A 17376-nucleotide genomic window follows, 5' to 3' on the forward strand; every position below is an offset into this window, starting at 1 on the left:
ACCTGACTCTCCCTCTCTACCTGACTCTCCCTCTCTACCTGACTCTCCCTCTCTACCTGACTCTCCCTCTCTACCTGACTCTCCCTCTCTACCTGACTCTCCCTCTCTACCTGACTCTCCCTCTCTCCCTGACTCTCCCTCTCTACCTGACTCTCCCTCTCTACCTGACTCTCCCTCTCTACCTGACTCTCCCTCTCTACCTGACCCTCCCTCTCTACCTGACTCTTCCCTACCCTGAATGAATGATAATATCAACACTGATGAATAGAGTCAACCCTCCCTCTCTACCTGACTCTCCCTCTCTACCTGACTCTCCCTCTCTACCTGACTCTCCCTCTCTACCTGACTCTCCCTCTCTACCTGACCCTCCCTCTCTACCTGACTCTTCCCTACCCTGAATGAATGATAATATCAACACTGATGAATAGAGTCAACCCTCCCTCTCTACCTGACTCTCCCTCTCTACCTGACTCTCCCTCTCTACCTGACTCTCCCTCTTTACCTGACTCTCCCTCTCTACCTGACCCTCCCTCTCTACCTGACTCTCCCTCTCTACCTGACTCTCCCTCTCTACCTGACTCTCCCTCTCTACCTGACTCTCCCTCTCTACCTGACTCTCCCTCTCTACCCGACTCTCCCTCCCTACCTGACTCTCCCTCTCTCCCTGACTCTCCCTCTCTACCTGACTCTCCCTCTCTACCTGACTCTCCCTCTCTACCTGACTCTCCCTCTCTACCTGACTCTCCCTCTCTACCTGACTCTCCCTCTCTACCTGACTCTCCCTCTCTACCTGACTCTCCCTCTCTACCTGACTCTCCCTCTCTACCTGACTCTCCCTCTCTACCTGACTCTCCCTCTCTACCTGACTCTCCCTCTCTACCTGACTCTTCCCTACCCTGAATGAATGATAATATCAACACTGGTGAATAGAGTCAACCCTCCCTCTCTACCTGACTCTTCCCTACCCTGAATGAATGATAATATCAACACTGATGATGAATAGAGTCAACCCTCCCTCTCTACCTGACCCTCCCTCTCTACCTGACTCTTCCCTACCCTGAATGAATGATAATATCAACACTGATGATGAATAGAGTCAACCCTCCCTCTCTACCTGACTCTTCCCTACCCTGAATGAATGATAATATCAACACTGGTGAATAGAGTCAACCCTCCCTCTCTACCTGACTCTTCCCTACCCTGAATGAATGATAATATCAACACTGATGATGAATAGAGTCAACCCTCCCTCTCTACCTGACTCTTCCCTACCCTGAATGAATGATAATATCAACACTGGTGAATAGAGTCAACCCTCCCTCTCTACCTGACTCTTCCCTACCCTGAATGAATGATAATATCAACACTGGTGAATAGAGTCAACCCTCCCTCTCTACCTGACTCTTCCCTACCCTGAATGAATGATAATATCAACACTGATGATGAATAGAGTCAACCCTCCCTCTCTACCTGACCCTCCCTCTCTACCTGACTCTTCCCTACCCTGAATGAATGATAATATCAACACTGATGATGAATAGAGTCAACCCTCCCTCTCTACCTGACTCTCCCTCTCTACCTGACTCTTCCCTACCCTGAATGAATGATAATATCAACACTGATGATGAATAGAGTCAACCCTCCCTCTCTACCTGACTCTTCCTCTCTACCTGACTCTTCCCTACCCTGAATGAATGATAATATCAACACTGGTGATGAATAGAGTCAACCCTCCCTCTCTACCTGACTCTTCCTCTCTACCTGACTCTTCCCTACCCTGAATGAATGATAATATCAACACTGATGATGAATAGAGTCAACCCTCCCTCTCTACCTGACTCTTCCCTACCCTGAATGAATGATAATATCAACACTGATGAATAGAGTCAACCCTCCCTCTCTACCTGACTCTCCCTCTCTACCTGCCTCTTCCTCTCTACCTGACTCTCCCTCTCTACCTGACTCTCCCTCTCTACCTGACTCTTCCCTACCCTGAATGAATGATAATATCAACACTGATGAATAGAGTCAACCCTCCCTCTCTACCTGACCCTCCCTCTCTACCTGACTCTCCCTCTCTACCTGACTCTCCCTCTCTACCTGACCCTCCCTCTCTACCTGACTCTTCCCTACCCTGAATGAATGATAATATCAACACTGATGAATAGAGTCAACCCTCCCTCTCTACCTGACTCTTCCTCTCTACCTGACTCTCCCTGACCCTCCCTCTCTACCTGACTCTTCCTCTCTACCTGACTCTCCCTGACCCTCCCTCTCTACCTGACTCTTCCCTACCCTGAATGAATGATAATATCAACACTGATGAATAGAGTCAACCCTCCCTCTCTACCTGACTCTTCCTCTCTACCTGACTCTCCCTCTCTACCTGACTCTTCCTCTCTACCTGACCCTCCCTCTCTACCTGACCCTCCCTCTCTACCTGACTCTTCCTCTCTACCTGACTCTCCCTCTCTACCTGACTCTTCCTCTCTACCTGACTCTCCCTCACTCTCCCTGACTCTCCCTCTCTCCCTGACTCTCCCTCTCTCCCTGACTCTCCCTCTCTCCCTGACTCTCCCTCTCTCCCTGACTCTCCCTCTCTCCCTGACTCTCCCTCTCTCCCTGACTCTCCCTCTCTACCTGACTCTCCCTCTCTACCTGACTCTCCCTCTCTACCTGACTCTCCCTCTCTACCTGACTCTCCCTCTCTACCTGACTCTCCCTCTCTACCTGACTCTCCCTCTCTACCTGACTCTCCCTCTCTACCTGACTCTCCCTCTCTACCTGACTCTCCCTCTCTACCTGACTCTCCCTCTCTCCCTCTCTACCTGACTCTCCCTCTCTCCCTGACTCTCCCTCTCTCCCTGACTCTCCCTCTCTCCCTGACTCTCCCTCTCTACCTGACTCTTCCTCTCTACCTGACTCTTCCTCTCTCCCTGACTCTCCCTCTCTACCTGACTCTCCCTCTCTACCTGACTCTCCCTCTCTACCTGACTCTCCCTCTCTACCTGACTCTCCCTCTCTACCTGACTCTCCCCTACTCTCCCTCTCTACCTGACTCTCCCTCTCTACCTGACCCTCCCTCTCTACCTGACTCTCCCTCTCTACCTGACTCTCCCTCTCTACCTGACTCTCCCTCTCTACCTGACTCTCCCTCTCTACCTGAACCTCCCTCTCTACCTGACCCTCCCTCTCTACCTGACTCTCCCTCTCTACCTGACTCTTCCTCTCTACCTGACTCTCCCTCTCTACCTGACTCTCCCTCTCTACCTGACTCTTCCTCTCTACCTGACTCTCCCTCTCTACCTGACTCTCCCTCTCTACCTGACCCTCCCTCTCTACCTGACTCTTCCTCTCTACCTGACTCTCCCTCTCTACCTGACTCTCCCTCTCTACCTGACTCTTCCTCTCTACCTGACCCTCCCTCTCTACCTGACCCTCCCTCTCTACCTGACTCTTCCTCTCTACCTGACTCTTCCTCTCTACCTGACCCTCCCTCTCTACCTGACTCTTCCCTACCCTGAATGAATGATAATATCAACACTGATGAATAGAGTCAACCCTCCCTCTCTACCTGACTCTTCCCTACCCTGAATGAATGATAATATCAACACTGGTGAATAGAGTCAACCCTCCCTCTCTACCTGACTCTTCCCTACCCTGAATGAATGATAATATCAACACTGGTGAATAGAGTCAACCCTCCCTCTCTACCTGACTCTTCCCTACCCTGAATGAATGATAATATCAACACTGATGAATAGAGTCAACCCTCCCTCTCTACCTGACTCTTCCCTACCCTGAATGAATGATAATATCAACACTGATGAATAGAGTCAACCCTCCCTCTCTACCTGACTCTTCCCTACCCTGAATGAATGATAATATCAACACTGGTGAATAGAGTCAACCCTTCCTCTCTACCTGACTCTTCCTCTCTACCTGACTCTTCCTCTCTACCTGACTCTCCCTCTCTACCTGACTCTCCCTCTCTACCTGACTCTTCCCTACCCTGAATGAATGATAATATCAACACTGGTGATGAATAGAGTCAACCCTCCCTCTCTACCTGACTCTTCCTCTCTACCTGACTCTCCCTCTCTACCTGACTCTCCCTCTCTACCTGACTCTTCCTCTCTACCTGACTCTTCCTCTCTACCTGACTCTTCCTCTCTACCTGACTCTCCCTCTCTACCTGACTCTCCCTCTCTCCCTGACTCTCCCTGACTCTCCCTCTCTCCCTGACTCTCCCTCTCTCCCTGACTCTCCCTCTCTACCTGACTCTCCCTCTCTACCTGACTCTCCCTCTCTACCTGACTCTCCCTCTCTACCTGACTCTCCCTCTCTACCTGACTCTCCCTCTCTACCTGACTCTCCCCTACTCTCCCTCTCTACCTGACTCTCCCTCTCTACCTGACCCTCCCTCTCTACCTGACCCTCCCTCTCTACCTGACTCTCCCTCTCTACCTGACTCTCCCTCTCTACCTGACTCTCCCTCTCTACCTGACTCTCCCTCTCTCCCTGACTCTCCCTCTCTCCCTGACTCTCCCTCTCTCCCTGACTCTCCCTCTCTCCCTGACTCTCCCTCTCTCCCTGACTCTCCCTCTCTCCCTGACTCTCCCTCTCTCCCTGACTCTCCCTCTCTCCCTGACTCTCCCTCTCTACCTGACTCTCCCTCTCTACCTGACTCTCCCTCTCTACCTGACTCTCCCTCTCTACCTGACTCTCCCTCTCTACCTGACTCTTCCTCTCTCCCTGACTCTTCCTCTCTACCTGACTCTTCCTCTCTACCTCTCTCCCTGACTCTCCCTCTCTCCCTGACTCTCCCTCTCTCCCTGACTCTCCCTCTCTCCCTGACTCTCCCTCTCTCCCTGACTCTCCCTCTCTCCCTGACTCTCCCTCTCTCCCTGACTCTCCCTCTCTCCCTGACTCTCCCTCTCTCCCTGACTCTCCCTCTCTCCCTGACTCTCCCTCTCTCCCTGACTCTCCCTCTCTACCTGACTCTCCCTCTCTACCTGACTCTCCCTCTCTACCTGACTCTTCCTCTCTACCTGACTCTTCCTCTCTACCTGACTCTCCCTCTCTACCTGACTCTCCCTCTCTCCCTCTCTCCCTGACTCTCCCTCTCTCCCTGACTCTCCCTCTCTCCCTGACTCTCCCTCTCTCCCTGACTCTCCCTCTCTCCCTGACTCTCCCTCTCTACCTGACTCTTCCTCTCTCCCTGACTCTCCCTCTCTACCTGACTCTCCCTCTCTACCTGACTCTCCCTCTCTACCTGACTCTCCCTCTCTACTTGACTCTCCCCTACTCTCCCTCTCTACCTGACTCTCCCTCTCTACCTGACCCTCCCTCTCTACCTGACTCTCCCTCTCTACCTGACTCTCCCTGACTCTCCCTCTCTACCTGACTCTTCCTCTCTACCTGACCCTCCCTCTCTACCTGACTCTCCCTCTCTACCTGACTCTCCCTCTCTACCTGACTCTCCCTCTCTACCTGACTCTCCCTCTCTACCTGACTCTCCCTCTCTACCTGACTCTCCCTCTCTACCTGACTCTCCCTCTCTACCTGACTCTCCCTCTCTACCTGACTCTCCCTCTCTACCTGACTCTTCCTCTCTACCTGACCCTCCCTCTCTACCTGACTCTTCCTCTCTACCTGACTCTTCCTCTCTACCTGACTCTCCCTCTCTACCTGACTCTTCCTCTCTACCTGACCCTCCCTCTCTACCTGACTCTTCCCTACCCTGAATGAATGATAATATCAACACTGATGAATAGAGTCAACCCTCCCTCTCTACCTGACTCTTCCCTACCCTGAATGAATGATAATATCAACACTGGTGAATAGAGTCAACCCTCCCTCTCTACCTGACTCTTCCTCTCTACCTGACTCTCCCTCTCTACCTGACTCTCCCTCTCTACCTGACTCTCCCTCTCTACCTGACTCTCCCTCTCTACCTGACTCTTCCCTACCCTGAATGAATGATAATATCAACACTGGTGATGAATAGAGTCAACCCTCCCTCTCTACCTGACTCTTCCTCTCTACCTGACTCTCCCTCTCTACCTGACTCTCCCTCTCTACCTGACTCTTCCTCTCTACCTGACTCTCCCTCTCTACCTGACTCTTCCTCTCTACCTGACTCTTCCTCTCTACCTGACTCTTCCTCTCTACCTGACTCTCCCTCTCTACCTGACTCTCCCTGACTCTCCCTCTCTCCCTGACTCTCCCTCTCTCCCTGACTCTCCCTCTCTACCTGACTCTCCCTCTCTACCTGACTCTCCCTCTCTACCTGACTCTCCCTCTCTACCTGACTCTCCCTCTCTACCTGACTCTCCCTCTCTACCTGACTCTCCCTCTCTACCTGACTCTCCCTCTCTACCTGACTCTCCCTCTCTACCTGACTCTCCCCTACTCTCCCTCTCTACCTGACTCTCCCTCTCTACCTGACCCTCCCTCTCTACCTGACCCTCCCTCTCTACCTGACTCTCCCTCTCTACCTGACTCTCCCTCTCTCCCTCTCTCCCTGACTCTCCCTCTCTCCCTGACTCTCCCTCTCTCCCTGACTCTCCCTCTCTCCCTGACTCTCCCTCTCTCCCTGACTCTCCCTCTCTACCTGACTCTCCCTCTCTACCTGACTCTCCCTCTCTACCTGACTCTCCCTCTCTCCCTGACTCTCCCTCTCTCCCTGACTCTCCCTCTCTCCCTGACTCTCCCTCTCTACCTGACTCTTCCTCTCTCCCTGACTCTCCCTCTCTACCTGACTCTCCCCTACTCTCCCTCCCTCTCTACCTCTCTACCTGACTCTCCCCTACTCTCCCTCCCTACCTGACTCTCCTTCTCTCCCTGACTCTCCCTCTCTCCCTGACTCTCCCTCTCTACCTGACTCTCCCTCTCTACCTGACTCTCCCTCTCTACCTGACTCTCCCTCTCTACCTGACTCTCCCTCTCTACCTGACTCTCCCTCTCTACCTGACTCTCCCTCTCTACCTGACTCTCCCTCTCTACCTGACTCTCCCTCTCTACCTGACTCTCCCTCTCTACCTGACTCTCCCTCTCTACCTGACTCTCCCTCTCTACCTGACTCTCCCTCTCTACCTGACTCTCCCTCTCTACCTGACTCTCCCTCTCTACCTGACTCTCCCTCCCTACCTGACTCTCCCTCTCTCCCTGACTCTCCCTCTCTACCTGACTCTCCCTCTCTACCTCTCTACCTGACTCTCCCCTACTCTCCCTCTCTACCTGACTCTCCCTCTCTACCTGACTCTCCCTCTCTACCTCTCTACCTGACTCTCCCCTACTCTCCCTCTCTACCTGCCTCTTCCCTACTCTCCCTCTCTACCTGACTCTCCCCTACTCTCCCTCTCTCCCTCCCTCTCTACCTGACTCTCCCCTACTCTCCCTCCCTCTCTACCTGCCTCTTCCCTACACTCCCTCTCTACCTGACTCTCCCTCTCTACCTGACTCTCCCCTACTCTCCCTCCCTACCTGACTCTCCCATACTCTCCCTCCCTCTCTACCTGACTCTCCCCTACTCTCCCTCTCTACCTGACTCTTCCTCTCTACCTGACTCTTCCTCTCTACCTGACTCTCCCTCTCTACCTGACTCTTCCCTACTCTCCCTCCCTCTCTACCTGCCTCTCCCCTACTCTCCCTCCCTCTCTACCTGCCTCTTCCCTACACTCCCTCTCTACCTGACTCTCCCTCTCTACCTGACTCTCCCATACTCTCCCTCCCTCTCTACCTGACTCTCCCCTACTCTCCCTCTCTACCTGACTCTTCCTCTCTACCTGACACTCCCTCTCTACCTGACTCTCCCTCTCTACCTGACTCTCCCATACTCTCCCTCCCTCTCTACCTGCCTCTTCCCTACTCTCCCTCTCTACCTGACTCTCCCATACTCTCCCTCCCTCTCTACCTGACTCTCCCCTACTCTCCCTCTCTACCTGACTCTTCCTCTCTACCTGACTCTTCCTCTCTACCTGACTCTCCCTCTCTACCTGACTCTTCCTCTCTACCTGACTCTTCCCTACTCTCCCTCCCTACCTGACTCTTCCTCTCTACCTGACTCTTCCCTACTCTCCCTCTCTACCTGACTCTTCCCTACTCTCCCTCCCTACCTGACTCTTCCCTACTCTCCCTCCCTACCTGACTCTTCCCTACTCTCCCTCCCTACCTGACTCTTCCCTACTCTCCCTCTCTACCTGACTCTTCCCTACACTCCCTCTCTACCTGACTCTTCCCTACTCTTCCTCTCTACCTGACTCTCCCCTACTCTTCCTCTCTACCTGACTCTTCCCTACTGGCACACAGCAGCAGCACACCCGCCTCCCTCCCTCCCACTCAGTAATAAAAGTATCGCACCCCCCAGGGAGCGAGGCAGAAGTGTTGGCACCACGAGCACGTAACTGACTGTTTCTAACTCTGTGACTTAACGAGCCGACACCATGGCGACACGGCATAACACGCCTTCTCGCCACGCCGCCCTTCTGATCTCTCCATCTGACGCTCTGCCTCTGCTCACTGGGGAACATGGGAAACATCACCAACAGCTTTCAAAGTGCTAAGACGCACCACAAACCAAACCTCATCCATCTCTCCTTTCTATTCCTCAGTCCTCTCTTTATTCCTCAGTCCTCTCTCCTCTTTCTATTCCTCAGTCCTCTCTCCTCTTTCTATTCCAGTCCTCTCTCCTCTTTCTATTCCTCAGTCCTCTCTCCTCTTTCTATTCCAGTCCTCTCTCCTCTTTCTATTCCTCAGTCCTCTCTCCTCTTTCTATTCCTCAGTCCTCTCTCCTCTTTCTATTCCAGTCATCTCTCCTCTTTCTATTCCAGTCATCTCTCCTCTTTCTATTCCAGTCCTCTCTCCTCTTTCTATTCCAGTCCTCTCTCCTCTTTCTATTCCAGTCCTCTCTCCTCTTTCTATTCCAGTCCTCTCTCCTCTTTCTATTCCAGTCCTCTCTCCTCTTTCTATTCCAGTCCTCTCTCCTCTTTCTATTCCAGTCCTCTCTCCTCTTTCTATTCCAGTCCTCTCTCCTCTTTCTATTCCTCAGTCCTCTCTCCTCTTTCTATTCCTCAGTCCTCTCTCCTCTTTCTATTCCAGTCCTCTCTCCTCTTTCTATTCCAGTCCTCTCTCCTCTTTCTATTCCTCAGTCCTCTCTCCTCTTTCTATTCCAGTCCTCTCTCCTCTTTCTATTCCAGTCCTCTCTCCTCTTTCTATTCCAGTCCTCTCTCCTCTTTCTATTCCAGTCCTCTCTCCTCTTTCTATTCCAGTCCTCTCTCCTCTTTCTATTCCAGTCCTCTCTCCTCTTTCTATTCCAGTCCTCTCTCCTCTTTCTATTCCAGTCCTCTCTCCTCTTTCTATTCCAGTCCTCTCTCCTCTTTCTATTCCAGTCCTCTCTCCTCTTTCTATTCCAGTCCTCTCTCCTCTTTCTATTCCAGTCCTCTCTCCTCTTTCTATTCCAGTCCTCTCTCCTCTTTCTATTCCTCAGTCCTCTCTCCTCTTTCTATTCCTCAGTCCTCTCTCCTCTTTCTATTCCTCAGTCCTCTCTCCTCTTTCTATTCCTCAGTCCTCTCTCCTCTTTCTATTCCTCAGTCCTCTCTCCTCTTTCTATTCCTCAGTCCTCTCTCCTCTTTCTATTCCTCAGTCATCTCTCCTCTTTCTATTCCTCAGTCCTCTCCTCTTTCTATTCCTCAGTCCTCTCCTCTTTCTATTCCTCAGTCCTCTCCTCTTTCTATCCCTCAGTCCTCCTCTCCTCTCTCTATTCCTCAGTCCTCCTCTCCTCTCTCTATTCCTCAGTCCTCCTCTCCTCTTTCTATCCCTCAGTCCTCCTCTCCTCTCTCTATTCCTCAGTCCTCCTCTCCTCTCTCTATTCCTCAGTCCTCTCCTCTTTCTATTCCTCAGTCCTCCTCTCCTCTCTCTATTCCTCAGTCCTCTCCTCTTTCTATTCCTCAGTCTATTCCTCAGTCCTCTCCTCTTTCTACCTCACTAGTTTAATGTTGTAAGTGAGAACTCTACCTCAATAGATATAATAGCCGAAAGAGGTACATAATTAACTGGTTTCCCCATAACTAAACAGGGCCCGGTTTCCCCATAACTTAACAGGGCCCGGTTTCCCCATAACTAAACAGAGCCCGGTTTCCCCATAACTAAACAGGGCCCGGTTTCCCCATAACTAAACAGGGCCCGGTTTCCCCATAACTAAACAGGGCCCGGTTTCCCCATAACTAAACAGGGCCCGGTTTCCCCATAACTAAACAGGGCCCGGTTTCCCCATAACTAAACAGGGCCCGGTTTCCCCATAACTAAACAGGGCCCGGTTTCCCCATAACTAAACAGAGCCCGGGGTCCCCATAACTAAACAGAGCCCGGTTTCCCCATAACTAAACAGGGCCCGGTTTCCCCATAACTAAACAGGGCCCGGGGTCCCCATAGCTAAACAGAGCCCGGGGTCCCCATAACTAAACAGAGCCCGGTTTCCCCATAACTAAACAGGGCCCGGTTTCCCCATAACTAAACAGGGCCCGGGGTCCCCATAACTAAACAGGGCCCGGTTTCCCCATAACTAAACAGGGCCCGGTTTCCCCATAACTAAACAGGGCCCGGTTTCCCCATAACTAAACAGGGCCCGGTTTCCCCATAACTAAACAGAGCCCGGTTTCCCCATAACTAAACAGGGCCCGGTTTCCCCATAACTAAACAGGGCCCGGTTTCCCCATAACTAAACAGGGCCCGGTTTCCCCATAACTAAACAGAGCCCGGTTTCCCCATAACTAAACAGGGCCCGGGGTCCCCATAACTAAACAGAGCCCGGTTTCCCCATAACTAAACAGAGCCCGGTTTCCCCATAACTAAACAGGGCCCGGTTTCCCCATAACTAAACAGAGCCCGGTTTCCCCATAACTAAACAGGGCCCGGGGTCCCCATAACTAAACAGAGCCCGGTTTCCCCATAACTAGTAGTAATGGTATTTAGGTTAACGAGTGTTTTAACAATGCATCTTTCCTACAACAAGAAAGCAATATATTTCCACAGTACACTAGACCACAGCAAAACATGAACAACAGTCCAAACATAGCTGAGGGCAATAGAGCAAAATGTCCACTAGATGACAGCAAATGGACCCATCACGACCCTACAGGAAGGCTGAGAAATCCATATCTTCATTTAAACCAGGGTACTTAGTGGCCTGTTCATGTTTTGCTGTGGTCTAATGTACTGTGGAATATATTGCTTTCTTGTTCTGGACACTTCTCCCAGTCATGGGTAGGGTTGGGACTGCCTCTCTGGGTGTTCTGATGCTTCTAACTTGGAGTTGTATGCTCATGATAACATAGCTACAGTATTTTACCTTTTCATGTGTATATTATTGCTTACTAGGTGTGTCCAATTTGGTAACCACTCCCTCTTCTAATTAGGGCTAATTGGGAAAAGCCTTTCAAAAGAGGACATTGTATTCTCCCTTTTCTGTACTCCCTGACGAAGGCCATGCAGCCGAAACGCGTCGGTTTTTAAACAACTTTGTTTCCATTGAACATGCCATACTAATAAAGGCATTTTAATTAATTATATGAAGAGTTGCCTTGGTCCTCCTTTCTTTTTGATTATATGTTTGTAATTTTGTCAGAAAGTCGTTTTCATTGCAAGTTAAAGCGTACGGTTAGCTAGCTAGCTAACGTTAGCTGGTTGGTTGTCTCGCTAGTCAAAGTTACATGTATGATCTGTGTAGAAATATTATTCGTATCTCTGAGCAATTTGCATCGCTAGTTATAGCCTAATGTTAGCTAGCTAACGTTGAACCTAGTTGGTTAATGTTTAGTTACCTGTCGATTCATGCAGGGTAGTAACGTCATGAGTCGGGATTATGGTTAATTGTTTAGATAGCTAGCTACATGTCTAAACAAAAGACTCCACTATGCAAGGTTAAATAATAATAATAATTATATCCCAAGTATATAATTACAGTAAAGTACTTCAAGTTTGCAGTTGTATCTAAAAGAACACTATTTTGTTCCCAAATGTTTTAGTTTTTTTACCCTTTAGTGTGTAATTTTCTGTATTTATACTTGGGATAATGCTTTTCAACAGGAAAATATATATATATATTTTAAAGCTCCCTCCTTGGAAAAATCACTATGAGAAGGTCTTCTTACCTTGTTGAGTACGATGATCTCGTCTGCGTCTACGATGGTGGACAGTCTGTGAGCGATGAACACCGACGTCCGGTCCTGGACCAGACCCTTCATGGAACTAAGAATGTTCTAGAAGTACACAGAATCAACACAAACTATTAGAAAAAGTTCTAGAACGCTCTACACAGTTATTCGAAATGGTACTAGAATGTTGTAGACAAACAGAGGAACTGACCACTTCCGTATTGAGCGAGTCACTGGTACTTCCTGCTTTAGTTTTTGCTTGTAAGCAGGAATCAGGAGGATAGAATTATGGTCAGATTTGCCAAATGGAGGGCGGGGGAGAGCTTTGTATGTGGAGTAAAGGTGGTCTAGAGTTTGTTTTCCTCTGTTTGATGGCCTTATACAGCTGGTTGAGTGCGGTCTTAGTGCCAGTATCGCTTTGTGGTGGCAATAGACGGCTACGAAAAATATAAAATGAAAACTCTCTTGGTAGATAGTGTGGTCTACAGCTTATCATGAGGTAATCTAAAGCAATACCTCGAGACTTCTTTAATATTAGACACTAGAAGTTAGACAAATAGATCCATCCCTTCGAGGTGAGTAATCACTGTTCTGATGTCCTGAAGATATTTTCGGTCGTAAGAGACGGTAGCAGCAACATTATGTACTAAATAAGTTACAAACAATGCGAAAAACCAAACAAAATAGCACAGTTGGTTAGGAGTAGGGATGCACGATATATCGGTGAACATATCGGAATCTATGTGTAGTTTAACGCCCATGTGCAAAACCGATGTCAAAGCTGACGTGCATACCTATATAACGTAGGTACATGACGTAATGACGCCACGTAAAATGTTTCGCTATATGTGCAACACAGCATTCCTGAACTAGCCCACAGTGTCTGTGTGGATCGAACCGTCAACATGTCGAGCAGTCATTTGAAAGAGTAAGACATTTTCAGCAAGACAACTCAAAGGCGAAATCCATTAAAGCCAAGATAATGGAATTCATTGCCCTTGACAATCAACCATTCTCTGTCGTGGGTGATGTTGGCTTTCGCCGACTGGTCGAGCACCGGTACACACTAGTGCGCTATTTTTCAGATGTTTCCCTACCGGAGTTACACAGTAATAGTGTCACTGCTGTTAGCTTCACGACATACTATGGAACGCCGTTTGGGTCTTTGCGTGTCAAAAAAGATACAGCATGTCAAAGCTGTACTAAAAAGTCTGCAAACAAGTAAACACCGGCCACAAACGATGTGTTTACAATCCCACATTGGCAATAAAGCATAATTTGTTCGACCGCAACTTCTGGGGTAGCTAGCTAGCTTTAGCTTGGTACCTAGCTAGCGCCAATACAACCAGCCTGAAAACAATGACCAGTAGAAACTGCAGTCATTTTCATTATTCTTATCAAAGATTTAGGAATCCTTCTGAGTAAGTATTGTTGTTCGCCTATTGAAATTGAACTTCAGTTCGTAAAAATATATCGCTAGCTAGCTACTTAACCCTGTTGCCCAAAGCTAACGTTATAAGCAGCCAGCTAGCTTCATCTGGCTTGTGATGCTCGACCGGTCCGGCTTATGTATTGTGAAGCTAGCCACAATAAGGTTTAGGCACAATAGTGGAATTTGCAGTTTGCCTCCAAATAAAAGTATGTCAATGCAAATAAATACAAATAGTAGAATTATGATATACTTTTATTTTGAAGGCTAACTTCAAAGTCCACTATTGTGGCTAATCCTTATTGTGGCTAGCTTCACATAGATGGGTCCGCCCACCATTAATCAAATAAGAACTGCCGTATAAATTAGGGTTATTTTAGATGACGCCACCTAGCTATATAGTTAGCTAGCTATATAGTCACCTAGCTATATAGAAAACCACCATTAATCAAATAAGAACTGCCGTATACATTAGGGTTATTTTAGATGACGCCACCTAGCTATATAGTTAGCTAGCTATATAGTCACCTAGCTATATAGAAAACCACCATTAATCAAATAAGAACTGCCGTATAAATTAGGGTTATTTTAGATGATGCCACCTAGCTATATAGTTAGCTAGCTATATAGTCACCTAGCTATATAGAAAACCACCATTAATCAAATAAGAACTGCCGTATACATTAGGGTTATTTGAGATGATGACACCTAGCTATATAGTTAGCTAGCCAACTACAGCTACTGAAACAGATTATGTCGTGTTATTTGACGTGTATCTTTGACACACAAAGACCCAAACGGAGTTCCATAGAAATCCTGGTTGAAAATGAAACGAATGAACAAATGAAACAGCAAGGAAGTGAAAGAAATAGGTTTTAATTATTTTACTGGTAATGGGGACATACGTACATGCCAACAAAATAACTTTTTGGTCAGTATGGTGTGTGTGTGTGTAACCTTTATTTAACTAGGCAAATCAGTTAAGCACAAATTATTATCTACAAAGACGGCCTACACCGGCCAACCCCGGACGACGCTGGGCCAATTGTGCGCCGCCCTATGGGACTCCCAATCACGGCAAGATGTGATACAGCCTGGATTCAAACCAGGGACTGTAGTGACGCCTCTTGCACTGAGATGCAGTGCCTTAGACCGCTGCGTCCGTGTGTGTGTTAACTATTTAACTGTACTAGAAGTTAGAAAGGCCGCAAAAAAAATTAAATATCGCTTATTGGTATAGTTTTTTTTGGCAAGGAAAATATCGATATCGGCCAATGGCAGCCATCCCCTACAGCACCATTATTATTATTATCATCAACTATTAGAAATAGTTGTAGAATGTTCCAGAACAACACAATAACATTAAGTGTTAGAAATAGTTCTAGAACACTGTAGAGAAACAACACAGGAACATCGAGTATTAGAAATAGTTCTAGAACACTGTAGAGAAACAACACAGGAACATCGAGTATTAGAAATAGTTCTACAACACTGTAGAGAAAGAACACAGGAACATCGAGTATTAGAAATAGTTCTAGAACACTGTAGAGAAAGAACACAGGAACATCGAGTATTAGAAATAGTTCTAGAACACTGTAGAGAAACAACACAGGAACATCGAGTATTAGAAATAGTTCTAGAACACTGTAGAGAAACAACACAATAACAGTAAGTATTAGAAATAGTTCTAGAACACTGTAGAGAAACAACACAATAACAGTAAGTATTAGAAATAGTTCTAGAACACTGTAGAGAAACAACACAATAACAGTAAGTATTAGAAATAGTTCTAGAACACTGTAGAGAAACAACACAGGAACATCAAGTGTTAGAAATAGTTCTAGAACACTGTAGAGAAACAACACAGAAACATCGAGTATTAGAAATAGTTCTAGAACACTGTAGAGAAACAACACAATAACATTAAGTATTAGAAATAGTTCTAGAACACTGTAGAGAAACAACACAGGAACATCAAGTATTAGAAATAGTTCTAGAACACTGTAGAGAAACAACACAATAACATCGAGTATTAGAAATAGTTCTAGAACACTGTAGAGAAACAACACAGGAACATCAAGTATTAGAAATAGTTCTAGAACACTGTAGAGAAACAACACAATAACATTGAGTATTAGAAATAGTTCTAGAACACTGTAGAGAAACAACACAGGAACATCAAGTGTTAGAAATAGTTCTAGAACACTGTAGAGAAACAACACAGGAACATCGAGTATTAGAAATAGTTCTAGAACACTGTAGAGAAACAACACAGGAACATCGAGTATTAGAAATAGTTCTAGAACACTGTAGAGAAACAACACAGGAACATCAAGTATTAGAAATAGTTCTAGAACACTGTAGAGAAACAACACAGGAACATCAAGTATTAGAAATAGTTCTAGAACACTGTAGAGAAACAACACAGGAACATCGAGTATTAGAAATAGTTCTAGAACACTGTAGAGAAACAACACAGGAACATCAAGTATTAGAAATAGTTCTAGAACACTGTAGAGAAACAACACAGGAACATCAAGTATTAGAAATAGTTCTAGAACACTGTAGAGAAACAACACAATAACATTAAGTATTAGAAATAGTTCTAGAACACTGTAGAGAAACAACACAGGAACATCAAGTATTAGAAATAGTTCTAGAACACTGTAGAGAAACAACACAATAACAGTAAGTATTAGAAATAGTTCTAGAACACTGTAGAGAAACAACACAATAACAGTAAGTATTAGAAATAGTTCTAGAACACTGTAGAGAAACAACACAGGAACATCAAGTGTTAGAAATAGTTCTAGAACACTGTAGAGAAACAACACAGGAACATCGAGTATTAGAAATAGTTCTAGAACACTGTAGAGAAACAACACAGGAACATCGAGTATTAGAAATAGTTCTAGAACACTGTAGAGAAACAACACAGGAACATCAAGTATTAGAAATAGTTCTAGAACACTGTAGAGAAACAACACAGGAACATCAAGTATTAGAAATAGTTCTAGAACACTGTAGAGAAACAACACAGGAACATCGAGTATTAGAAATAGTTCTAGAACACTGTAGAGAAACAACACAGGAACATCGAGTATTAGAAATAGTTCTAGAACACTGTAGAGAAAGAACACAGGAACATCGAGTATTAGAAATAGTTCTAGAACACTGTAGAGAAAGAACACAGGAACATCGAGTATTAGAAATAGTTCTAGAACACTGTAGAGAAACAACACAGGAACATCGAGTATTAGAAATAGTTCTAGAACACTGTAGAGAAACAACACAATAACATTAAGTATTAGAAATAGTTCTAGAACACTGTAGAGAAACAACACAGGAACATCAAGTATTAGAAATAGTTCTAGAACACTGTAGAGAAACAACACAATAACATCGAGTATTAGAAATAGTTCTAGAACACTGTAGAGAAACAACACAGGAACATCAAGTATTAGAAATAGTTCTAGAACACTGTAGAGAAACAACACAATAACATCGAGTATTAGAAATAGTTCTAGAACACTGTAGAGAAACAACACAGGAACATCAAGTATTAGAAATAGTTCTAGAACACTGTAGAGAAACAACACAATAACAGTAAGTATTAGAAATAGTTCTAGAACACTGTAGAGAAACAACACAATAACAGTAAGTATTAGAAATAGTTCTAGAACACTGTAGAGAAACAACACAGGAACATCAAGTGTTAGAAATAGTTCTAGAACACTGTAGAGAAACAACACAGGAACATCGAGTATTAGAAATAGTTCTAGAACACTGTAG

At 46.6% G+C, this 17376-nt stretch overlaps 1 protein-coding gene across 1 annotated transcript in view; it reads right to left on the minus strand.

Annotated features, from left to right (window-relative positions):
* Window positions 1–17376, minus strand: part of LOC129827341 (iron-sulfur clusters transporter ABCB7, mitochondrial-like) — a 160226-nt gene that overhangs the window by 2853 nt on the left and 139997 nt on the right. Inside the window, exon 15 of the mRNA XM_055888099.1 lies at window positions 12153–12260. Coding sequence (XP_055744074.1) covers window positions 12153–12260 — 108 coding nt within the window. The remainder of the gene's footprint in view (window positions 1–12152; window positions 12261–17376) is intronic.

This window comes from Salvelinus fontinalis, chromosome 29, assembly GCF_029448725.1.
Source record: "Salvelinus fontinalis isolate EN_2023a chromosome 29, ASM2944872v1, whole genome shotgun sequence".
Lineage (NCBI taxonomy): Eukaryota > Metazoa > Chordata > Actinopteri > Salmoniformes > Salmonidae > Salvelinus > Salvelinus fontinalis.